Source organism: Pseudogymnoascus destructans, assembly GCF_001641265.1.
Source record: "Pseudogymnoascus destructans isolate 20631-21 unplaced genomic scaffold scaffold_4, whole genome shotgun sequence".
Lineage (NCBI taxonomy): Eukaryota > Fungi > Ascomycota > Leotiomycetes > Thelebolales > Thelebolaceae > Pseudogymnoascus > Pseudogymnoascus destructans.
Window position 1 is genome coordinate 625,766 of NW_020167523.1, and position 22,393 is coordinate 648,158.

General features: G+C 54.7%; 10 protein-coding genes across 10 annotated transcripts; 6 read left to right on the top strand and 4 right to left on the bottom strand.

Moving 5' to 3' along the window:
• Positions 1 to 86: 86 nt before the first annotated feature.
• Positions 87 to 1,460, top strand: VC83_01931 (uncharacterized protein; the record flags this gene model as incomplete). Its single annotated transcript, XM_024465603.1, has 2 exons — positions 87 to 516; positions 634 to 1,460. 2 exons carry the CDS (start codon positions 87 to 89, stop codon positions 705 to 707), a joined length of 504 nt encoding a protein of 167 aa, XP_024326733.1. The 3' UTR covers positions 708 to 1,460.
• Positions 1,461 to 2,964, top strand: VC83_01932 (uncharacterized protein). The gene is made up of 2 exons (XM_024465604.1): positions 1,461 to 1,759; positions 1,807 to 2,964. Exons 1-2 carry the CDS (start codon positions 1,586 to 1,588, stop codon positions 2,710 to 2,712), a joined length of 1,080 nt encoding a protein of 359 aa, XP_024326730.1. The 5' UTR covers positions 1,461 to 1,585; the 3' UTR covers positions 2,713 to 2,964.
• A 366-nt stretch (positions 2,965 to 3,330) lies between these two features.
• On the bottom strand, positions 3,331 to 4,314 carry VC83_01933 (uncharacterized protein; the record flags this gene model as incomplete). Its single annotated transcript, XM_024465605.1, has 1 exon — positions 3,331 to 4,314. The coding sequence occupies one exon, from the start codon at positions 4,312 to 4,314 to the stop codon at positions 3,331 to 3,333; it is 984 nt and encodes a 327-aa protein (XP_024326731.1).
• Positions 4,315 to 4,700: 386 nt separating this feature from the next.
• On the top strand, positions 4,701 to 5,509 carry UBC15 (Ubiquitin-conjugating enzyme E2 15; the record flags this gene model as incomplete). The annotated part of the gene is made up of 3 exons (XM_024465606.1): positions 4,701 to 4,819; positions 4,904 to 5,089; positions 5,145 to 5,509. Exons 2-3 carry the CDS (start codon positions 4,918 to 4,920, stop codon positions 5,507 to 5,509), a joined length of 537 nt encoding a protein of 178 aa, XP_024326736.1. The 5' UTR covers positions 4,701 to 4,819; positions 4,904 to 4,917.
• Positions 5,510 to 5,735: 226 nt separating this feature from the next.
• On the bottom strand, positions 5,736 to 7,448 carry ALG1 (mannosyltransferase; the record flags this gene model as incomplete). Its single annotated transcript, XM_024465607.1, has 3 exons — positions 5,736 to 6,922; positions 6,971 to 7,345; positions 7,397 to 7,448. 3 exons carry the CDS (start codon positions 7,446 to 7,448, stop codon positions 5,736 to 5,738), a joined length of 1,614 nt encoding a protein of 537 aa, XP_024326737.1.
• Positions 7,449 to 7,523: 75 nt separating this feature from the next.
• MSC2 (Cation efflux) lies at positions 7,524 to 9,856 on the top strand. The gene is made up of 3 exons (XM_024465608.1): positions 7,524 to 8,499; positions 8,552 to 8,770; positions 8,821 to 9,856. Exons 1-3 carry the CDS (start codon positions 7,802 to 7,804, stop codon positions 9,656 to 9,658), a joined length of 1,755 nt encoding a protein of 584 aa, XP_024326734.1. The 5' UTR covers positions 7,524 to 7,801; the 3' UTR covers positions 9,659 to 9,856.
• Positions 9,857 to 10,063: 207 nt separating this feature from the next.
• On the top strand, positions 10,064 to 11,687 carry CRC1 (carnitine transporter). The gene is made up of 2 exons (XM_024465609.1): positions 10,064 to 10,621; positions 10,710 to 11,687. Exons 1-2 carry the CDS (start codon positions 10,279 to 10,281, stop codon positions 11,378 to 11,380), a joined length of 1,014 nt encoding a protein of 337 aa, XP_024326735.1. The 5' UTR covers positions 10,064 to 10,278; the 3' UTR covers positions 11,381 to 11,687.
• A 40-nt stretch (positions 11,688 to 11,727) lies between these two features.
• On the top strand, positions 11,728 to 13,123 carry VC83_01938 (uncharacterized protein; the record flags this gene model as incomplete). Its single annotated transcript, XM_024465610.1, has 2 exons — positions 11,728 to 12,353; positions 12,432 to 13,123. The coding sequence occupies 2 exons, from the start codon at positions 11,728 to 11,730 to the stop codon at positions 12,853 to 12,855; spliced, it is 1,050 nt and encodes a 349-aa protein (XP_024326738.1). The 3' UTR covers positions 12,856 to 13,123.
• Positions 13,124 to 15,840: 2,717 nt separating this feature from the next.
• Positions 15,841 to 19,038, bottom strand: VC83_01939 (uncharacterized protein). Its single transcript, XM_024465611.1, has 2 exons — positions 17,352 to 19,038; positions 15,841 to 17,259 (listed from the first exon to the last, which is right to left on the bottom strand). Exons 1-2 carry the CDS (start codon positions 18,642 to 18,644, stop codon positions 16,483 to 16,485), a joined length of 2,070 nt encoding a protein of 689 aa, XP_024326739.1. The 5' UTR covers positions 18,645 to 19,038; the 3' UTR covers positions 15,841 to 16,482.
• A 981-nt stretch (positions 19,039 to 20,019) lies between these two features.
• On the bottom strand, positions 20,020 to 22,328 carry VC83_01940 (uncharacterized protein). The gene has a single exon (XM_024465612.1). It carries the CDS (start codon positions 22,150 to 22,152, stop codon positions 20,041 to 20,043), a length of 2,112 nt encoding a protein of 703 aa, XP_024326562.1. The 5' UTR covers positions 22,153 to 22,328; the 3' UTR covers positions 20,020 to 20,040.
• Between the last annotated feature and the right edge of the window lie 65 nt (positions 22,329 to 22,393).

The window sequence follows — 22,393 nt, forward strand, 5'->3', positions numbered from 1 at the left end:
CAATTGATAAGTTAAGTTAGCCATTCGTTTTATTAGAAAGTGTTGAGCTTTGTGCTATTGGGTCGAGATGAAGTATCCAGATAAGCATGACGGCTTCTCACACCATACAGCAACACCACCGCCAGTGCCGCGGAGCTCAGGAAGCTCCAGCTGTACACCTGCAAACTCATTATCTTATTCCCCATCTACATCTACATTTATATTTCCCATCCCCCCCTTTCAAGTTACCCTCATATCCAAGAACCCCCCAGCTAACACCCCCCCTCCCCCCAGTCAAAGAAACCCCTCAGGTGATCCGCACCCTCTGCTCCGGCACGCCCGCGCAGCAGCTCGCGGCCCTCGACGCGAACTTCACGCACGACGCCTCCTTCCGGCACACCGTCTGCCGCGTTCCGAGCTTTGGGGACGTGAATGTGCCGCTGCTGGGCGCAGTGAACTCGAGATGGGTGATTGGGTGTGTTTATAGGTGGTATAAGCTGTTGAGCCCGAGGATTGAGGTTGAGATTGAGAGTGTTGGTATGTTAACCGTCTGGGGGGGCTGTGGCTGCCCTTTTGGCTCAGGGGAAGGGGGGCAAAGGGAAGGGGCAGTGGAGGAGATAGGAGGGGGGGTGAATAGATGCTAACAGACTACAGTTCCCGACCAAAAAACCCAGCGCCTATACGTCTCAATGGCGCAAACCTTCTCCCTCTTCATCATCCCCTTCTAAGTGCCCCTAATCAGCGTCCTGCGCCTCGTCAAAGAGGAGGATGACCGCTTCTATATCAGCGCCCAGGAGGACTACTACGAGCCAGAGGACTTTGTAATGTTCTTTGGAGCGCACTGGCTGCTGCAGATTTTCCAGTGGTTCACTGTGGCGATCTGCGTGCTCTGTACATTGTTGCTGGCGCCGCTGCTGAAGATGGCGCAGAAGATTGTGGGGTTCAAGATGGATTGAGGTAGGAAGAGGGAGGATGAGAAGGGGGGCTTTAATGGATTATGGACAGTTTGAGGCGAGGGAAGGGAGGAAAACTTGGACAAATAAGGAGACCTGGGACGATATATATGCGTTATTATAGAGCCGAATAAAAATATTAGATCAACTAGCGTTTTTAATAACTGAAAATCCTGTGAAAGTTAAACAATCACTGGAAACTTCGGAAATTATAGTCACGTGATATATCGTATATAAGAATCAGGAATAAACATATCGCCACATAAATCAATAGTGGGTGAGATTAAAAATAGAATTCAAGAATTCTCGTCATTCCCTCGCTGGATAATATTGGCCTTGTAGGAAAATTGAGAAAGTGAAGCAGCAGTAGTAATTATAACACATAAACGTCTATAACGGGGAATGTACGAGTTGTGTTTTGAAGGATCGAAATGATACGTTGTTGATTGGTTTCGAAACCCCAGCAGTCCCGCTACCACACAGTCGTCGTCACTTGTCCCCACCGGCGACGACGGTCTATCGCGATCGATCCTTCCTTACTACCTACCTCACATTCGTTCGTTTCTTTCCTTTCTTCAACTTCAACTTCGACAACAGCGACCTTCCGACATCAAACGACTTTTACAACCGCGTCTATCGCGACTGACGTCGCCATGGCTATCATGAATTCCGTCACGAGCCACATCGTCCGCAGAGGCATGGACATCCACCAGGCTCATCAATCGTCGGGCGGCCACCACAAGCATGGCGACAAGAGCCTTCTTACCCCTCTCGCCATCGCCACTCTGGCATTCACCTCCATCATCTTCTTCTTCACCATTATGATGGCGAGTCCTCCCCCTACCCCGCTCGTCGGCCCATCTAACGTCTACAGGCTTCATACACCTACGGGAACCTCATCCCCACCCTCGCCATGGTCGAGACCCCCACCGCCCTCCTGATCGAGACCACCACCACCGAAGAGAAGGAGGATAGCATGGCCAAGGAGCCCCTCCTCGAACAATACGAGGTCACCCTCATCCAACAGACCCCCATCACCGCCAGCATCCGCACAACCCTCCAGCACCTCTGCGAGACCGGTGGATTCTTCGGCCGCTACCGTGGCTTCAGCATGTTTGTCGTGTACATCTTCCTCTGCAGCCAATTCAGCATCGTTTTCTCCTTCCTCCCCTTCGGCCTCGGCGACATCCTCACCATGGTCGTCCTCTCCACCATCCGCATGGGATGGACGCACGCCATCGTCTCCGCCCCATCGCCCCTACCCTGGTTCCGCCGCCTCCCATCCATCAAGACGTTCAAGAAGATCGCGCCCATCACCGCCTTGGTTGCGATATCTGAGGAGCTCTCTATCTTGTTGCCATACCTTTTCGCCGGCGCGCTCGGACTTTTCGACAGCATGGATCGCCAGGCCGGCGGCGAGACCATCGTCGACCCCGAGGCTTGCTTGGTGAAGATTTTCGCCGTGGCTGCTGTCTTCTTCTCGTACGTCATCCTTGTCGTGGTGCCTGTCACCATGGTCATGGCTCGCATTCACGCTAGCTTGATCGAGGAGAACGTGGAGACGATTGTGTCGGTTCACCGCGAGCCGTTGTCGATCAAGGAGGCGTGGGAGAGTGTTGACTGGAACGCGCGCGTGCACGTCTACAAGGCGTACCTGAAGGGGTTCGCTATCCAGATGAGCATTATGATTCTGTTCTCCGCGGTGGTGTACGTGCAGCTCGTTATGTTCTTGGGACCAAAGTTCCCAGAGGTCATTACGCAGTACATGCTCATGGTTTAAGTGGGATTATTATCAGAGATTAAGGGATTGATTGATTGGCCTGTATAGGCACTACTAGACTGACTACGACTCATACGCTGAGTGGTTCATTTGTGGGTTAATTTGAGAAAGATTGTGTAGGATCGTAGGTCTGTGGTCGTTTTTTTGCTGTTTCGGGAGGATGGAATAAGCTAGTTCGTTAAGTAGGTCAACAGGAAGAGGAGAGATCATTGATAGTTTTCATTTACTCATGTACTTCTAAAACAACACTCATATGATAGCCTTTGCAATGCCAGCAGTTTTCCTCTCTGAAGTATGATGCCGTTTCTGTATCCTGTTCAACTCGTGTCCATTGTCGTGCGATGCCTCTCCTTGTATTGGTTATCAGTCAAGTCGGATCACAACATGAAGCTGGTATTTGACCCTCAAGTGTTCATATTGAAAAGGCCGTATTCTCAAGCGTGAATTGAATCCAATCCCTGCGTGAATTTCAGATACCCCGCACAACCTCCCGTCTTCCCTCCAAATCATTCGGCTCTATTATACAAATTCCCAGTTGGAAACGCTCATTGCTAGGAAAGAACAGCAAGGAAATGTCAAGTCTTGTGCGCTAGGTAACACACCGGATGGATCCAAGGATCACATAATCCACGACGACATGGGGTAGGACATATCGGGGCAGTCAGCGCCGGATGGGTGCAGATGGTAAAAGCATACCGGTGCTATGTTTGGATGAGTCGGCGTGGAGCCGGGGATCGGCTTCATGTATTCGAGGACATCGTCTAGGAGTTGCGTGTCGCTGGCGAGGTGGGTGTCTCCATTGGTGTGCGCGTGGCCATTGGGTTGCGTATCTCCATTGACATGCGTGAATCCATTGGGTTGCGTATCTCCGTTGACATGCGTGAATCCATTAGGCTGCGCTTCCCCGTTGAGCTGCGGCAGTCCATTGAGTTTAACATCTCCATTAAGTGACGTATACCCATTCAGCTGCGTATATCCACTGAGCATATCAGCCACCTCATCCCTATCAACCTCCCTGACAGGTCCCCAGAAGACACCAAGCTCATACGCAATAACCTGCGCCACATAATCCCTAAAGATATTCCCCCTCTCAACCTTCGCATAATGCTCCGCCCAAATAGGGATAGAAAGCGGCTCATCAGTCAGTATCTGGGCCGTCATCAGCCGATCTTGGAACTCAAACAGACCATGTTCAGCAGCGAAGACGATGGCGTTGAAGATTCCGGCAGTGGTGCAGCGGCTGGCATCGTCGCTGCGAAAGAGGGTGACGGCGTTGACGGTGCCGCGGCAGAGGAATTCGATGTAGACAGGGAAGACGGAGGGGTTGCCTGCGGTGAGGGCGCTGGCTTCTTCGACGGCTTTTTGGGTGGCGGCGTCTTGGTCGAGGATTTCTTGGGTTTCTTGGTCGAGGGCTTTTCGGTCGAGGGTCTCTTGGTAAAGGCTATCTTGGTCGAGGGTCTCTTCGGAGAGGGTCTCTTCATAGAGGGTCTCTTGGTCATCTAGCTCCTGGTTGACTGGATTTTGGTTGACTGCCTCTTGGTTGACTGCCTCTTGGTTGACGGCATCCTGGTCAACTACCTCTTTGGAGTCGTCTTTAGACATTTTGTGTGAATGGCATGAGAGTTCTTAATTTCCTAAGACAACAGTAATCGTATGCCGGTCTCTTGACGAGTAACTTTGCTTCGAGATTGAGGTGAATGCGAAGAGCATAATTAAAAGCGGATTCAATAGTCAAAACAAAGCACACAATTAGACACTGAGTCACACGGCAGGAACCATCTACCGTACTCAACATAACATTAACAACAGCAAACAAGACAGAATATCTGAAGTTCAGATAGAGTATGATAAGTCCACAACCGCCAAGCCCACATTTATAACCTCACTATCTTATCAGATCATCTACGCCACGCAGTATGTAGTTAGCGCCCGGACCAGCCGGTCACACCAAGCAACTTCGACCCCGCCAAATGCACCATTACATCTTCGCATCAACACTCCCATCCAAGGTCGCCAGCTCCAGTCCACGCCACTCAAACCCCCATTCTCTACAAAACCACTCTCACTGCCACTCCTGCGAGTTTCCGGCCCCAAGAGCCAGCAAATTGTAAGCTTACAACCTCTCCCCCCCAAGCTCCCACAAGCCCCCACCATAGCACACGAACACTCTACTCACACCCCCCCTTCCCAGCTTCACCGCCCACAATGGCTCCACCACCACCCAAATCAGGAGCTGCAGGCCTGCTCGCCCGCCAGCTGAAGGAAATGCGAGGCGACAAGAACCTTCCCGGCATCTCATGCGGGCTCGTCAATGACAGCAACGTCTTTGAGTGGGAGGTCATGCTCATGATTTCGGATGACTGCAAGTACTACGGCGGTAAGGCACCCCCCCCCCCCCCCCCGGTACCACAAGCTAACACCCACCCCCCCAGGCGCCAACTTCCGCGCCAACCTCTCATTCCCACAATCCTACCCCCTCATGCCACCAACCATGACCTTCCTGACACCCATCCCCTTCCACCCCAACGTGTACTCCTCGGGCGCAGTCTGCATCTCGATCCTGCACCCCCCCGAGGACGACAAATACGGGTACGAGAGCGCGTCGGAGCGGTGGTCGCCGGTGCAGTCGCCGGAGACGATTTTGATTTCTGTGATCTCGTTGTTGCACTCGCCGAATGATGAGAGTCCGGCGAATGTGGAGGCGGCGGTGTTGTGGAGGGAGGAGCAGAAGACTGGGGGGAGGGAGTTTAGGAGGAGGACGAGGAGGTGTGTTAGGGAGAGTTTGGGGGAGGAGTAGGGGAATGGGGGAAGGAGTTTGGGGAGGGTGGTGGCGGGGGGAGAGGTGGAAAACGCGTATATACAATATGCATAGCGATGTTTCTAGGGCACAGAAGTTATTATGATATCCCATTTCATTCTTAAGGCTGATTGGTCTCGTCAGTGTGGCAGTTTTATGACGTGTGGTTTGCGTCCGTCACAGGCATCGTTACAGCTTCAAACTGTCTTCAATTCTACCTTTGATTCTAACAACATCCCGGCTTCCCATCACCAGAGTTAATTAACCCCAACACCTTCGCTGCTGTCCCATCCCACTCTTGATCCCACCTCCTGCTCCCCTCCCTTCTTGCACCCTCTCTCAATACCCCTAGATCCTTCTCCCCACCCTTCCCAAGCAACTCCACCAACAACTCCCCCAACCGCTCACTCGTCTCAAACCCCCTCCCATTCGCCCCCTCCTTCACTAGCTCGCCCCAGCTCTCATACCCACTATACCCCACCACCGGCAGTCCAGCACCAAACATATCCACCACCTTCATCGGCAGGTCGACGCCACTACTAGACATGTGCAGGCAGACGCCTAGATCCGCGCAGGCGAGTAATTTCGCATAGTCCCCTGTGGTGAGCCAGGCGCTGAGTATAGTCACCCCCTCGAGTTTGCCGTCCGCTTTTAGCTTGTCGATGCGGCGGAAGTAGAGCTCTTTCTGGGGTCCCTTCCCGGTGATGATCGCGTGGATGGGGGGTAATGATCCGGTCTGGGAGCGGCGAGCGGAATATGTTTCTAGGGCGGAGAGGAGGAGGGAGAAGTCCTCGTCGGGGGACCAGGATGTGCTGCTCACTAGGAGCTTGGTCTTCCCGGCTATGATGTTTTTGGCCTCTAGAGCTGTGTCGGGGAGGTTTGATAGGAAAATCTGGCGCTCTTTAGCGTCGGTGATGGGTTGGAAAACCTCTGCGGGTCTGTCGTGCAGTGTAAATATCTGTGACCTGATGCTATATGGTGGGTTCATGAGCTGTCGCGCCATGGCATCAGTGACAGTGAAATTCGCAGTCGACGCATAGCGACCGAAAACTTCCTCGTAGCGCTTTGAGATCTTGACAAGAGGATGTGAGGAGCCGCGTGTGCCGGAGAGGATGGTCCAGCCGTAGTTGTGCCAGTCGATTATGAGGTGGGTGTTGCGGAGGAAGCAGATGACGAGGGAGATGGCAAGTGTTGGTATGGACGGCGGGTTTTGGACGAGAAGCCATCGGGAGGGTTTGGCTTTGTAGCCTAGTACGTGGAAGAGTGTCCAGATCTGCCACAGCACCTTTAGAGGGCCGATTATGATGAATGGGACGCCGCATTTTTGGGCCAAGGATAGTATAGATGGAGGAGGCGCAAGCGGGACGATTGCGATTAGAGGATTGTCGACGAGGCCGGGATGTAGAGCAGATTCTATAAAATGTTAAAAGTGTAACTCGGGAAAGTTGGGATAAAACATACCTTGGTATCCAATAACATCCACCCGCCCGCCATGTTTCGCTATGCTGATAGCATGGTATTGCATTCGAGGGCTTCTCCCAATATCTCCGAGGACCAGCACTTGGACGGAGATCTCGGGTTCGAGCTTCGATGCATCGAGCGGCTTATCAGTAGCTCTCCGCGGTGAACCACGCCTGTACTGCAAGGGCAAGCATAGTAGAAGCGTTGTAAGTGCCGTTGATGCCACCAGGACAAGGGCCAGGAGTAGTTGAAGCATGGAGGGCCTCCCAAGTAGAATGTTGACATGGCCAGCGAGGCTGAGATCCAAAGATCCAAAGTGGTACGGCAACGTTCTGCCACGATCCACCGCCTTCCCCGTCGAATTGTCGAATTGTCCTCAGGTTATCAGGCCAAAACGTGATCTGATTGGATGGCGATCCTACTAACTAACCCCTGCAGGGAATGAAGTCAGAGATAGAGTTGGCCAATCAGCTGCCATTCTGCACTATCCCTTAGGCGGACTTTCATCATAAATTGGAACAGGGGTTCATCACAACCCCGTTAGCCTCATGGAGCAATAACAAAACTGTCCCTCTTGCTCTTGGGTTGACTTGGGATCTTCAGACCAGAGAGCAGCTTACCGCCGGATTCTTCGGGATATTTTATCTTGTATCTTGATTTGGCTTCTACATCGTACCATCCCACACTGTCTTTATCGTCCCTGCGACAAATATACGAACTAGAATCGAGTCCAACGACGACGTCAACAACAACTAAGTTACTCCAATAACACCAACAACAACGCCTTTTCCACTGTGCCTCACTTAACACGACGCTCCTCGGACCGCTTCTATGGCTTCCACATACGCACTGCCCGTTTCTCCTCTACCTCACACCCCTCACACCCACTACCACCAGCACTCCCATGGCGGCCACGCCCACAGCCATTCGCAATCATACAACCGCTCCTCGTCGCCCAGCAAGTTAGCTCCAGCAGGATCCAGGCCGGCATACACTCCAGGGACACCATTGACCGGGAATATGCACTCGCGCACGCAGTCGGCGCACCTTCCCAACCATCTTGCCAACCTGAACCCTGATCGCTATACGGTATCTCCAGTGCGCGAACAATCACCGGCGAAGTCTGGGGATGAGAACCCTCTGGGGGACGAGGGCGATGACACCCCATATCCAAAGAACCAGCCTACAACGCCTCTGTACTCGGAGTTTACTGGCGTCAACCTCAACCAGCCTGCTGAGGACCACCCACATAATGGCCATGCCCACCACGGGCATTCTCATTCGCACGGGCATTCCCATTCCCATGGCGACCATTCTCATGGCGACCATTCCCATGGTGACCATTCTCATGGCGACCATTCCCATGGTGACCATTCCCATGGTGACCATGTCTGTCAAGGGCACCACCCAAAGGCAGTAGAGCCGCGGTCGAAATTCACAACGTTTATGCTGAAGCGTACGCTGAATTTCCCGCTCCTGCAGTCTATACTTCTCGAGAAAGACTCGCGGCGTATTTTCTACTTTATGAAGTAAGATTACTCATATGTATGACATAGCCGGCGTTTACTAATATACCTATAGTCTAAACTTTGCATTTATGTTGGTTCAGGCCTTCTACGGATTCGTAACAGATTCTCTGGGACTACTCAGCGACAGTATTCATATGCTCTTCGACTGCATCGCACTTGCCCTTGGCTTGTTCGCTGCGGTCTCGAGTAAATGGCCAGCAAGCCAACGCTTCCCGTACGGGTTTGGGAAGATTGAGAGCTTGTCTGGGTTCGGCAATGGCGTGTTTCTCATGTATGTTGGAATATGTACGAGGCTCCTGAACTACACTAACTTCTGTCCAGGCTTATCAGTGTTGAGATTATATTTGAGGCGATTGAGCGCCTTGCGGTGGGACATGAGATGAAGCGATTGAGGGAGCTTTTCATCGTGAGCTCTATGGGCCTTGCTGTTAATTTGGTAGGAATGGCTTGCTTTGGCCATCATCATCATGGCCATGACCATTCGCACGGAGGTCACAGCCACGGCGAGGAGAAACACGACCACGGCCATGGCCATGATTCCGACTCCGACATCCCTCTGATATATGGTGCTGCAAAGCACAGCCACGGCCATTCTCACGGCCACTCGCATAACCACGGTCACTCTCACGGTCACTGCCACGACAACGAGAATATGCGTGGTATCTTCCTCCACGTACTCGCAGACACCATGGGCAGCGCCGCTGTCATCGTATCAACCGTGTTAATCCACTTCCTCGGCTGGCCTGGATGGGATCCCCTCGCCTCCTGCCTCATCGCAATTCTCATCTTCCTGTCTTCCCTCCCTCTGGTTAGCAGCTGCGCCAAGCGTCTTCTATTGACTATCCCGGCGGATACGGAATACAAGCTCCGCGAGACGCTGTCTGGCGTTAGCGACCTGCGAGGAGTGGCTAGCTACTCGGTGCCCAGATTCTGGATGGCAGATGGCCCCAATCTCGTGGAGGGCGAGCCAATCCTGGGCGCTATGCATGTTATCGCAACGCGCGGGTCCCAGCTCGACGACGTCCGCGAACGGACGCGAACATATCTCTTGGGTCATGGGATGGATGTGGTTGTCCAGGTTGAGCGAGAAGGAAACGCAAAGTGCTGGTGTGGCGGCGACAACACGCGCACGCCCGCAAACTCGACATCGCGCTTCTAGACGGAGTGAAATCTACTTTCTTGTATTTATTCTGGTAGGGTGAAAAGCTCCTCCAACTTTACTGGTACATTATTATTGCATTATGCTCGGAGTTACGGTGGGCATTGAGGGCATTTGGGAGGTTTGTTTAACGATATCACGTACAAGAAGGATTATACAATTGTCAGCGCGTTAAAAAGAAATAAAAATAAAATAAATCCCTCGTTGGGCTGTGATCAAAACTGTGATGCTCTTATATGGTACCCTTTGACGACGTCCCCGCCGACCAATCATGCCCCACCGCTGGTGTCCCCATGAAACCCCACGACACCGACCGGAGGCCGCCACCCGGGACCGAGTCGTTCGCGTTGCCTCGGCACACCGGGGTTGGAGTTCCACTCGCACAAGCTTCACCGAGCGCCGCGCCGCAATTCGATCATCCACCGAGTAAATTTAGCTCTGGTCGTGCGAAAAAGTCGATTTCCCCTTCTCCTCGTTGTGCTTGCTCCCTCCTTCCTCCGTCATCAATCTTCCTCCTCCCATCTACTCTCTACGCGCTCGTATCTCTATCTCTCTCTCTCTCTCTCACCTCTCTCCATCCTTTCACCCGACACCTCTCGCGCAGAGAGACCTAGCAAGCAATGGCGTCCAACCCCCTCCCCAAAGCCAACGAGGCCCTCGACAAGCTCCCCATAGCCGTCCCGCATATCCCAGAGACGAAGGCTGAGCTCAAGGAAGACATCCAGGTCGTGGCTGCGAAGTCGTTCGCGGGGCTCCGCTCGTTCGCCGCTGGTGGTTTTGGTGGGCTTTGCGCCGTTGTCGTGGGACACCCTTTTGACCTCGCGAAGGTCAGGCTGCAGACTGCTGAGGCGGGTGTGTATAAGGGTGCTATCGATGTGGTGACTAAGAGTATTGCGAGGGATGGATTGAAGAAGGGCTTGTACGCCGGTGTGAGTGCCCCGCTGGTGGGGGTTACTCCTATGTGTAAGTTTCCCTCCATTTAACTCTCCGAGCCAATTGACGGCGACTGGGGCAAATGCAAGTAATCCGCGCGGTGCTAACTACCGCACAGTCGCCGTCTCCTTCTGGGGTTACGACGTAGGCAAGAACCTGGTCAAGAAGTTCTCCACTGTGCACGACAACCAGCTCTCCATCGCCCAAGTCTCCGCCGCCGGCTTCTTCAGCGCCATCCCCATGACCGCCATCACCGCGCCCTTCGAGCGCGTCAAGGTCCTCCTCCAGGTCCAGGGCCAGAAAGTCCTCGCACCAGGCGAGAAGCCAAAGTACAGCGGCGGCGTCGACGTCGTGCGTCAGCTGTACAAGGAGGGTGGCGTGCGCAGTGTGTTCCGTGGCTCTGTCGCGACGCTCGCGCGTGATGGGCCGGGTAGCGCGGCGTACTTCGCGGCGTATGAGTATATTAAGCGTAGCCTTACGCCGGTGGACATCCACACCGGTAAGCCTTCGGGTCAGCTGAGTCTGACTGCTATTACGACGGCGGGTGCAGCGGCGGGTGTGGCTATGTGGATCCCTGTCTTCCCAGTCGACACGGTGAAGTCGAGGCTGCAGACTATGGAGGGTAACCCTACGGTGTCGGGTGTTGTGAAGGGGCTGTACCGCGCGGGTGGTCTGAAGGCTTTCTTCCCTGGTTTTGCACCTGCGATTTGTAGGGCTGTGCCGGCGAATGCTGCGACGTTTTTGGGCGTGGAGTTGGCGCATCAGTTTATGAACAAGGCGTTTGATTAGAGGGAGATGGATGGGTGCTGAGGGAAAGGGAAGGAAAAGAAGGGATATTTTAGACGGGGTTACTGGAGGAATGGATGGGCATTGAAGGCATCAAGGGGGAAGATGCTCAATGAGGCCCATTGTGAATATATACAATGGGATGAAGACGTGGTGATGCTGTGGATTCGAGGGTCAGGCATTGAGGGATGGTGTACATAGGAACGGGCATTCTCCTGTGGAAGGTTGGCTGTAGAGATATAGTACAAGCGCGCATAAAGACAGATCCATTATTATCATTCCGTTTAAGCCTAGCAAACCACGTATTCTCATCCAAATTGAACTTTAAAGTTGTCCTTAAACACCTTCCCATGATTCCTCGGGCGGAAGCGGCGTGGCGGCAGAAGACGCAATCCCCTGCCAAGAGCTCCCCCATCTCGGCTTTTACCGATAAGCACGATAAGCACGATAAGCCGCTCATCGTGCCTTGCCACTATAATAAGACTCTCCCCAGCCGCCCCCTCACCCCCTCACACAAAACCTCCCACCATGCGTCGCCCCTCATAACACCCACCTACATGTCTGGACTTGCCCTCAAAGCCGGCCTCCGTGCCGCAGCACCCCTGCGCCGCCCCCCGCCTCTCCTCCGGCGCCAGCAAGCGCCAAAACGAACCACCACTACGAACGCGAACGCACCGAAGACCGCCGCACCTGGCAGCACAACCACGACGCCCTCGCCCAGCACGACTATCCCGATGGCGGGCTCTATACCTCCTCTTCCGCTGTGGCAGCGCTTGGGGCCGCTCACGACGGCACTATCCCTTTTCAGTCGGGCGCAAAGGGCGCGGCCATGGACGACGCAGTTTGTGAGCACACTGATTGTGTATTTCCTGGGTGATTTGAGTGCGCAGCTGATTAGGGGGGGAGAGTATGAGGCGGAGAGGGCGGGGAGGGCGTTGGTTATTGGGGCGGGGGCGGCGATTCCGGGTTATACTTGGTGAGTTCTTTCTTTCTTGCCGGGGAGGGGGTGCTGGAGATGGGATTTGGACTGGACTATGCTAACACGAAAGAATAGGTTCGTCTACCTCGGCAACTCCTTCAACTACACCTCCCCCACCCTCTCCCTCCTCACCAAAGTCATCGTCAACCAACTCGCCTTCACCCCCGTCTTCAACACCTACTTCTTCGGCATGCAATCTCTCCTCTCGCACCCCCCCTCTCTCTCCAGCCTCGAACATGCCGTCGAGCACGTCAAGCGGACCGTGCCGACCAGCTTCGTGAATAGCTGTAAACTTTGGCCGCTTGTTACGGCTTTTAGTTTTACGTTCTTGCCGCCGGATTTTAGGAATGTGTTTGGGGGGGTGGTGGCGATTGGGTGGCAGGCGTATTTGAGTTTTTTGAATCGGAAGGTGGAGGGGGGGGTGGAGAGGGAGGAGAGGGAGGAGGAGAGGAGGGTTTTGGAGGCGGAGAGGGAGGAGGGGAAGGGGAGTACGGCGTGAGCGAGGGGATAGAGGTTGATTGAACATACGATGCTTGTGGGAAAATAGCAGCATTTGGGGTATACATATAATGTTATACGGCGTTATAGTGGGGTTCAGGCGTCACGGGTGGATGCACGACACATCCATCCAGGTTTTGCTAGTGGATATAGATCGCACTGGTTACCCCTTTTTGGCGGTTTAGATTTTTGGGGGTTAGAATTGATGGCAGCGTATAGACTTGAGTCTGGCAAAGAATATTGAAGACTGCTGCTGAAGTGAGAATTCTGTGTGTGAGTTCTGTGAGAGAAATGATGCTGGCGCGTACAATGGGTCTGCCTTCCCCCCCTTTTCACCTCTCCCTATCCCTATCCCCTATCCCTATCCCCTATCCCTATCCCCGACAGACATCTATATAAACCCCCAACCGTCTCCTCCCAACGAAACGATTCAAAATGAATGCGGCAAGAAACCCCCCTTCAACTCCATCCCCCTTCCTTCCTCTATCCTATTCTCCCACGGCCATCTCCCATTCTCTCCCCTTTTCCACCCCCGCACCTTTCTACTTCATCCCGTCCGCCCCCTACAAACCGCCGGCGCCACTATCCAAGACCGCATGATGGGTCCAATCTGAAGTAATAGAAACCAAGACGACACTACTAATTGAGGACATGCATCTCCATACCCCCTCCTACACCCTCCTACACCCTTCGATCCCCATCACTCGCCAGAACCTCCAACCTCATTTGAAATTTGTGACAGCGACGCTTCTGTATTCAACTTACATCTACCGTATCCAGATTGACGCGGCGGACGCTAACGTCAACCGAGACAGCGTGCCTGGAACCGTGCATCTGCGACAGGGAGAACGCAGCGGCGACGTGGGTAGAGGCGACAGCACACAGCATCAGTGACAAGAACGCATCAAGCAACAAACCCAGCATGTGTCCCTCGCGCTCGTGCTGGGTATTGTTGTCGAGGCTTTCTGCTTCTAGGTTTGAGAGCCAACAGTTTGGCGAAGAAGCGGATCCAGCAACAACGTGTATTGGGTATGTTTTTGGGGTGGGAGGGGTGGGATATTTATATGCTTTTTTCTGTTGAGTTGTGCGTGATAAGGTGGAGGGGTGTTAGAAACGAATAGACATATTTTTCGCTCGCCCCTATTCCCCCCCCTTTTTCCTCTCGTGTGCCATCCTCTTCCCATTCTCTTTCTCCCCTTCCCCCCCCACTCCTATCTTCAGCCCTCATGCCTCCGCTTCTCCACCTCCCCGTAGATGACTACATAAACCTCTTCCACCCCACCACTCTCTCTCTTCTCAACTCAACACATGGCCGAGAGAGATAAATGGATCGCGCACCCCTCCACCACCATCGCTCGATCCACACATCCCCCTTCCCCCCCCTCCAACCGGCCATCTCGTAGTATCCCAGCCATCCATCAAATGACCAATGACAAGTCTCCCGCGGTGACAAAAAGTACCAGCGGTGACGAAACAGCGCCCCAGTGACAGCAGCAGGCCCCCTCTGCCTGCCGATTTTAGATTTTAGATCAAGGCCTCCACTAGACCGAATAGCGAGGCGCGTTCCCCACAGAGTTTCAACCCCCCCCCCCCGCCCCACCCTTTCTAGCGTTCACAGCCATACCACCTCTCCGCCTGCAATCGCTGTCTTGTTGTGTTTTTGCGCTGGGGGAGTGGTGGCGGTGACAGCATCCCGCGCCGGTGAGAATGGACCAGTGACAGGACGCCTTGGTGACAGCAGCTAGCAGCGGTAATGAGAACCCCCCCCTTTTCTTCATCCTCAACCACTACCAAAGCCCCAGCGTCACGCAAGACTCGGAGCGTCTGAGGAAATTCTCCTCTCCTCTTCTCTGATTTTCTCTTTTTTGCAGCGGATTCGTTGAATCTATAAGATTGTGGAATTGTGCCTCCCCTTTTTAAGCTGGATGACGACGGTGGTTGGGAATTGGTCGTGTTCCCTCTTCCCCCCCAACCACCACCCCCCTTCCCTCCTCCCAGCCAAAACGAAAAAGGGTAGTTACAGAACATAACCAAAAGCCTCCCGTCCACCACACCCTCCTTAACCAGCACGTCGCACCTCCCACTACATCATCGCTGGCACGCTGAGGCGGCGCGGTGTGTTTCCCGACCAGGCGGTGGTGATGATAGTGTCGGTGGTGGTGAGAATGTAGTGGTGACGGGGCTAACTTAATATGCTGATGACAGTAGGTAGCAGCGATGGCGAACCAGCTCAGCGCATCTGCCGCCTTGCGATCCTGTCCCGTGCTGTCTCCCGCCTGAGCATGAGGATGAGAGACTTATGGTATAGGGGTACTGTGACCCGCCGCGGGTCAACTATTCTGTTTCCTCGAGGCTAGTTGTTAACACGGCGAATGCCTTGCGCTCAATAACCAGCCCCTAACGATTTAATGAACTACCCTACTATACCCTCTACCGAGGCCTATCATGAGGTCGGGTCTCACTGTGTCTTGGTTATCTTTTCATCTTTCTCCTCCTCGTCCTCTCGCGTTGTTATATACGCGCTGGGGTTTTGGGGGTGTGAATCTATGCTTTTCCGGGGGGGGTGGGGAGTTAGATTCATCACCGTCCATCCCTCCATCCCCAACCTCCCCCCCTTTCCTCTTCCCATCGCCATTCTCCCCCTCCTCCCCCCTTTTTCCCGCTTCGAAAAAACTATCTATACAAACTCCCGACCCTGAAACGCTCTCCAATCCACCACCCACTACCCCTCTCCGCCCTACGCAGAAGACGCCACAGCAGACGCCACAGCACACAGCACAACACAGCACATCCTCGAATTTTTGTATGGTCGCATGTCCTGTTGTGTGGTGGTGGTGGGGGGGGGCGGGTGTTATATAACCCCTCGTACGCGCTACTACTCGTATCGCTTTGGAAGTTCGGGGATGTAGATGGATGGGGAAGGGGGGGATAGATGGACATACACATGGTACACGCAACATAAACGAAGAGCAAGTCAGGGGGTTATGGGTAATCGACAAGACTTCTTTCCTTCTCTCCTACTTCTCCTATCTCCTATCTCTCCCCTATCACCCCCTTTTCACTTCTCTCCTCTTCTCTCTTCTCCTTCTCCCCCTTTTCTCCCCCTTCCCCCACACAGCAAATAAAAGCCAACCCCATGCCAACCTCAAGAACGAAAAAAAAACTAAGGTCCCCAGCCTCTCTCAGAGATACGATAAGACATATAGCGGCATGTAGACACCACGACAAGATCCCATCGCATCTCCCCCACAAAGAATAAGTAAAATAGTACCTCCCCCCTTCACTCATCCGAGATACAAAGACATTAAACATCCATCACCCCCCAAGAATCGAACAACAAACATCATCATCTCCGAAGAAAAAAAAATAGGAGCGACAAAATGCGCGAAGAAAGCCATTCATAATGGTTGGAAACAAAGTAAAAAAAAAAAAAAAAAAAAAAAAAAAAGGTTGTGTCGGGGGAACAACAAAAAAGGAGTAGAGAAGAACGTCAGCCAGCCACACAGATAGTAGCCGACGAGAGTTGAGTAAAAAAACACCATACACCATCCCACCACCTCATCCATCCACAAACTCCCACTCATCTCATCCATCAATCACCACCATCTCAACTCATCACATCACCCCTCTAGTTCCCTGGAACAGGTTTCCTCCCCACACCAACCGGTTTCCTCTCCACGACCACCGCCGGAGCCGCAGGTCCTGTCGGCGCAGTAATAGTAACCTCCGGAATGCTGAACCCACTGCCCTCTTGCGAGAGGGCGGGGCTACTCGGTAGTGGCACCGCCGCAGCTACTGGACTCGAACTCCCCACCGTCGCCGCAGACGAAGAAGGCGAAGAGATAGCATGTGGAGGCGGGCTGGACGGTCCCTGCTGTTGCTGCTGCGCTTGCTGAGATTGTTGTGGAGGACCACGGTTCATACCAGGCGACATCGGTCCCGGGCCTTGTTGGGGCCGGTATTGTGGACCTGGCCCGTAATTCCCAGGACCAGGTGAGTTACGTCCGTTGGCTGACATAGCCGGAGACATCGGTCTCCCCCCCTGATTCGGACCCTGAGGACGTCCCTGCTGTGGTCTTCCCTGACCATTCGGGCCTTGTTGAGGGCGATACTGCGGGCCACGTCCATTTCCGTTCATTGGTGGACCGGCGCGGTTCTGGTTCATGCCTTGGTTCGGGCCTTGCTGTTGCTGCTGGTTCTGGATGGGGCCTTGGTTTTGGTAGGAAGGATAGAGAGGGGCGTTGGATCCGGTGGGAGAGTGGCGGCGCTGATCGTTCTGGAAGGGGCCGGGGACGGGTTTGTTGGACTTGTTGGAGGGGGAGCGGCGGGCGGCGATGGGGGAGTTGGAGATGCAGGTTCGGGGGAGGACGCCCTCGGAGGAGCCGTCTTCTTTGATGCACATGCACTAGATTTCGTTAGAAGCCATTACAACACAATTATCACCCCTTAAAATGGAGCGGGAAATGGGGGAAAAAGAAGGAAAAATAAAAGACTCACCCATCCATCATCAAACTCCTTCAACAACTTCACAATCTCGCCCGCCCTAACCTTCAACTCATCCGGCATCGAAGGCGAGAAATCAAGATGCACACGATACAAATTCGCATTACTCGCCGCACCACCCGCACCAACCACCGCCGCCGCAGCAGCCGGCGAAACCGGCGACGCCGGACCACTGCTGGACTCCTCAATCACACCCGCCAACGGCTGCGGCATCACGCCGGTGTTGTGCATCTGCTGACTCGTGTTCGTGGCTCTATTCCCATCCGTCCTGGCCGCATCACTGAATGGGGATTGCGCATTCTTGTTACCATTGTACTTATTCTGCGCCCCGCGCGAGGTGCTGCGAACAGGAGCTGCGCCGGCGACGACACCAGCAGCGGACACGCCGTCGACGACGGAGGGACCACCGGCGTTGACGGGATCGATGGATTCAGCGTGGTTGCCGAAGGGGTTAGCGCGGTTCTGCTCCATGCCGCGGTTTTGCGAGGTCATTTGAATACCACTCCCAGCGGCGTTGGGGTTCTGCACCTGGCTGGCGCGGTTGGGCATGAAGAATGCAGTCGTAGGACGGACGTCAAGGCGCGGCGCGGTCGACAGGCGCTTGAGGCCGCGCATACTGGCAGGACCACCAGCAGCGGCGGCAGCGGAGGGCGGTGGGACGTTAGTGAATTTCTCGTCATCCATGCGTTCGCGCTCCTCGGCCTTCTTGCGCCGGCGGAGACAGAAGAATATCAGGGAGAGGATGGAGGCGATCACGACGATGATTCCGATAGCCAACCCAGCTTTGGCGCCGCCGGTCATGCCGCTTGGGGCGGTGGAGGGGATGACGGAGGGGGTGGAGGAGGGGGAGGAGGTTGGGGTTGGGGTTTCGGATGTCGCTTCTGTTTGGGAGGCGATCAGGACTACCGAGTTGGTGTTAACGGTGGAGCTGGGGACGATTGATTCGGGGAGTCCCGATAAGGAGGTCGGTGTGGGCGTCGTCTTTGGCTTCTGGGCGGTTGTGGATGCCTTGGTGTGAGCGGTGGATTTGGGAGTCGGCTTCGGCGTGGGCGAGTCGAGGAGGACGGGGGTGGTGGGTGTTGGGTCGCCGCCGCCGGGTAGGGAGGTCGAGTAGCCGGCGATTGGGTCGGTGAAGGTTGGGGACTGGGTAACGTAGACGTAGCGGGTGCTGCCTTCACGCTTTGCGGCCGTGGCTTGGTTGCCGAGGCCGACGGCGTTGCCTAGGTCGTCGAAGAAGTCCCTGAAGTCGCGGGCGCCGTGGAGGTGACGGTGGTGTTGGTGGACCATTGTGATGATTGTTCGGATGTGGTCCTGGGTTGTGATGATTGTTCGGTCCGCAGGACACGGTTTGTGGGGTTCTTCTCTTTTTGAATAAGGAGCGCCGCGAAGTGGTGAAGATGGAAGAACACTTGTGTCTGTTCACAGAACGTAGTAGTAGTCGGGTGAATAGTTCCCCTTTCGCCGTAAGTAACAAACCAATAAATGAGCGACGAGCCGGCGACGAGAAGTAATCGATCAACAAGAGTGCATCCTCTAATCAAAGAGGTAGACGGTGTAGTGTATAAACAGTTTGATGGGTCGGTGAGTTGGAAAGAATGAATGTATAAACAGTTGATGGGTCGGTGAGTTGGAAAGAATGGAAAGAATGAATGTATAAACAGTTGATGCGTCGGTGAGTTGGGAAGAAAGAAGGTGGGCGCATGTCAGGTCCAACGTGCAAACCCCCCTCATACCCGACGGCGACTGGTCCGGCGGTTATGACAACAAGAAGACCAAACCAACAGGAAGCAGCCAATCAAAGGGCGAGAGGAGGGTGTTGGCAGGGTGGCCGCGAGTCTGTCTCGTCTGTCTCGTCTGTCTGTCAGATGTCTTGTGTTCCTGGCGCTACGGAGGGGATGGGGAGGCTAGAGACGCTAGGGAGTAGGTAGGGAGTAGGTTAGACTGGATGGGGAGGCTCGAGGCTAGGGAGTGGGTTAGGCTGGATGGGGAGGCTCGAGGCTAGGGAGTACAGTAGGTTAGGCTAGATAAGGGAGGCTAGAAACGCTAGGGAGTAGGCTAGGGATAGACTAGATGGGGAGGCGAGAGGTAGCGAGTAGGCTAGACTAAGGCTGGATAGAAGGGCTAGAGCTAGGGAGTAGGCTAGACTAAGGCTGGATAGAAGGGCTAGAGCTAGGGAGTAGGCTAGACTAAGGCTGGATAGAAGGGCTAGAGCTAGGGAGTAGGCTAGACTAAGGCTGGATAGAAGGGCTAGAGCTAGGGAGTAGGCTAGACTATATGGGGTGTGGCGTGTTTGGTTTCAGGATGCGGTTCCTGCCTCTCCCTTCCCTAGTTGGGGTGTCCTAGGCGTCGTGGTGGACAGTAGCACGTTTCATGTTTTCACGTACTCATACCCGCCCCATCCCCCGCTCCGCCCATAGAAAAGCATCCATCCCACCGCCACCGATGCCCTCTTTTGCTCACACCGCATAAACGCTAGCATGGGTGTGGTAAGTGCTTTTGTACCTTGCAGTGTCGAATTCTAAGCGAGGCGGTTTGATTTCGGGCGGAGGAGGGTGTCAAACTGTGATCACGTGATGTGCATGATATTTATTTATATCTGCTTCTATTCTACTCACTGATACACCCTCCTCCTGCTCACTTTATACCGAACTCCCCCCCTACTGTCTCCCCCTACTGTCTCCCCCTACTGTCCCTGTTCACCCCCCCTCAAAACCCTCAACCTCTCCTGCATCTCCGCCACCGCCCTCGCCGCTTCGGCCGTCTGCTGCTGGCCCATCTGCTGCGGCGCCGGTGGAGGTGTCCATCCCCCAAACTGCCCTGGCATGGGGGGTGTCATGCCCTGTGGTGGTGTCCACTGCTGCTGTCCCTGCTGCTGTACCTGCTGTTGTACCTGCTGTTGTTGTTGCTGCTGCTGTGGTTGCTGTGGTTGTTGACCCTGTTGCTGCTGTGGCTGCTGTGGTCCTTGACCCTGCTGCTGCTGTCCAAAGAAAGCTGGGTTCAAAAACGCTCCTCCTGGGATCTGCGGACCCCCCCATTGTTGCGGCGGTATTGCGTACGGGTACGGGAACTGCTGCTGATGATGGGTTGGGAAACCTTGTTGTTGACCTGCCGACTGTATTTGTGGCTGCTGCTGCTGTCCAAATTGTTGGAATGGGAAGGGTTGCGGTGGGAACTGCTGGGGGTTAAACCCGAACCCTCCTCCCGTTTTTCGAGGATCTTGTGGTGCGTCGGCTGGGGCGGCGGGGTAGCGCGGTGCTTGCTGTCCATCGCGTCCCTGGCCGTCCCGTCCGCCACGGCCGCGCCCACGATCACCCCGTCCCCTATCCCCGCCCCTTCCCCTCCCCCCGCGCTCACCCCTCGAAGCTCCAGGCGCCCCATACCCCCTCGGCGCCTCCTCCGGCGCCTCCCCCCTCCCAGCTGCTGCGAAACCCGACGGTCTCGCAAGCGGCCTATACGGCCCCTCCTCCTCATCATCATAACCCAATCCCTCCCTCCTAAGCGGGTGTTCCCCCCTCCCCCCCCTCCCTCCCCTCCCCCCACCCGCAGCAGCAGCACCAGGGCCAAGACCGCGTTTCTCCAGTTTCTTAGCCTTAACACGGCGTTTATGTTCCATCTCCTTCTCATCATCTGAGAATTCGATTTCTTCGTCGCCGACTTCCTCGTCATGGAGGTTGGAGGCGTCGGAGCCCTTGTAGGCTTTTAGGGCGGCTGTGAAGACGAATGTCGCGTGGGTCTCGGGGTAGTAGATTTTTATACCCTTGGAGAGGCCGGCGGCGGTGATGTCGGGGGGGGAGGTGAAGCGGACTACGTAGAGGGGTTCTTGGACTCTACCGAGCGTCTCGGCGACTACGCCGATGACGCTGCGATCCTCGAGACACAACAGCGACCCCGACTCCAGAACCCTAAACTCCCCAGATGTGGTAGCAGCGATGAGAACCATGGTATCCACAATCGACATCACGGTGCCCAACTCCGTCACCGGCGTATCAGCCGCCAGCACTACGTCAGGCTTGGGGATCACCTCCTCAGGGACCTCGTTCTTGGTGCGTAGCTGGTTGCCGCTAGACTTGCCACCCTTACCGCCACCGCCTTCGTCGTCGGAGCCGCCGTCGCCGAGCATCAGGATGCGTGCTTGTTCGGCGGGGGAGAGGAGGTTGTAGGCGTCTTCTTCGTCGCTGTCTTCTTCGGAGGAGGAGTCTGAGGAATCTGAGGAGGAGGATTCGTAGGGGGAGGAATCGGCTTCAAATTCTGCTGCGCCGCCTTCTTGTTCTTCGGCGACGGCATCACCGGTGGTGGTGGTGGTGGTGGTGGGGGGGATGCAATCCATCATCGCTGCGTCGTCGGGGGCTGTTACCACTCCCTCTGCGATTTGGGCGAGGGGGGTGTTGGTGTGTGAATCTTCCATCTTAGTATCTTCCATCTTTATATCTTCTGGCGCTTCTGTGGCGGTACCGGATTGGAGGGGGGTATCTGTCGTCATAGGTCCTGTGGACGCCTCGGGGGAGAGACCACCTAGCATTGCTTCTAGGGCGTTTGTGACGGAGGGTCCTTCATCGCGTGTCTCTGTCTTCACTTCGTTCGAAGTGGTTATGGGGGCGCCAGTAGGTGGCGCGGGGTTTTTAGACTCGGTCGTCTGCGCTGGAGCGGATGGAGGAGGTGCGGAGCCGAGGCCGGGAATGGCTCCTAGGCCGGGGATGGAGGTGAGATCTGCAGAGGGCATTGACGGTTGTTGGTCTTGTTGGGGAGTGGTGGTTTGGTTTGGGTGGCCACCAGGGTTGGTGGATGTAGAATCCATGATCGGTCGCGCGCTGAAGTCGGCGTATCCAAGATGCGCTCAGAACAATTCTTCAAACCAAGTCTCCTCCTCTCCTCAGCTTTATGTACTTAACCAAGTAGCAACTAAGCAAAGAAGTGAAGTAGAAGTAATGTAACCCTGAAGTTTCCAAAAACCAAAATAAAATTCACGATAAGAAACACACGAGGCTACCGATAAAAGTCTCGGTCGCAGCTTTTCCCACCACCCAAGCACCACACTA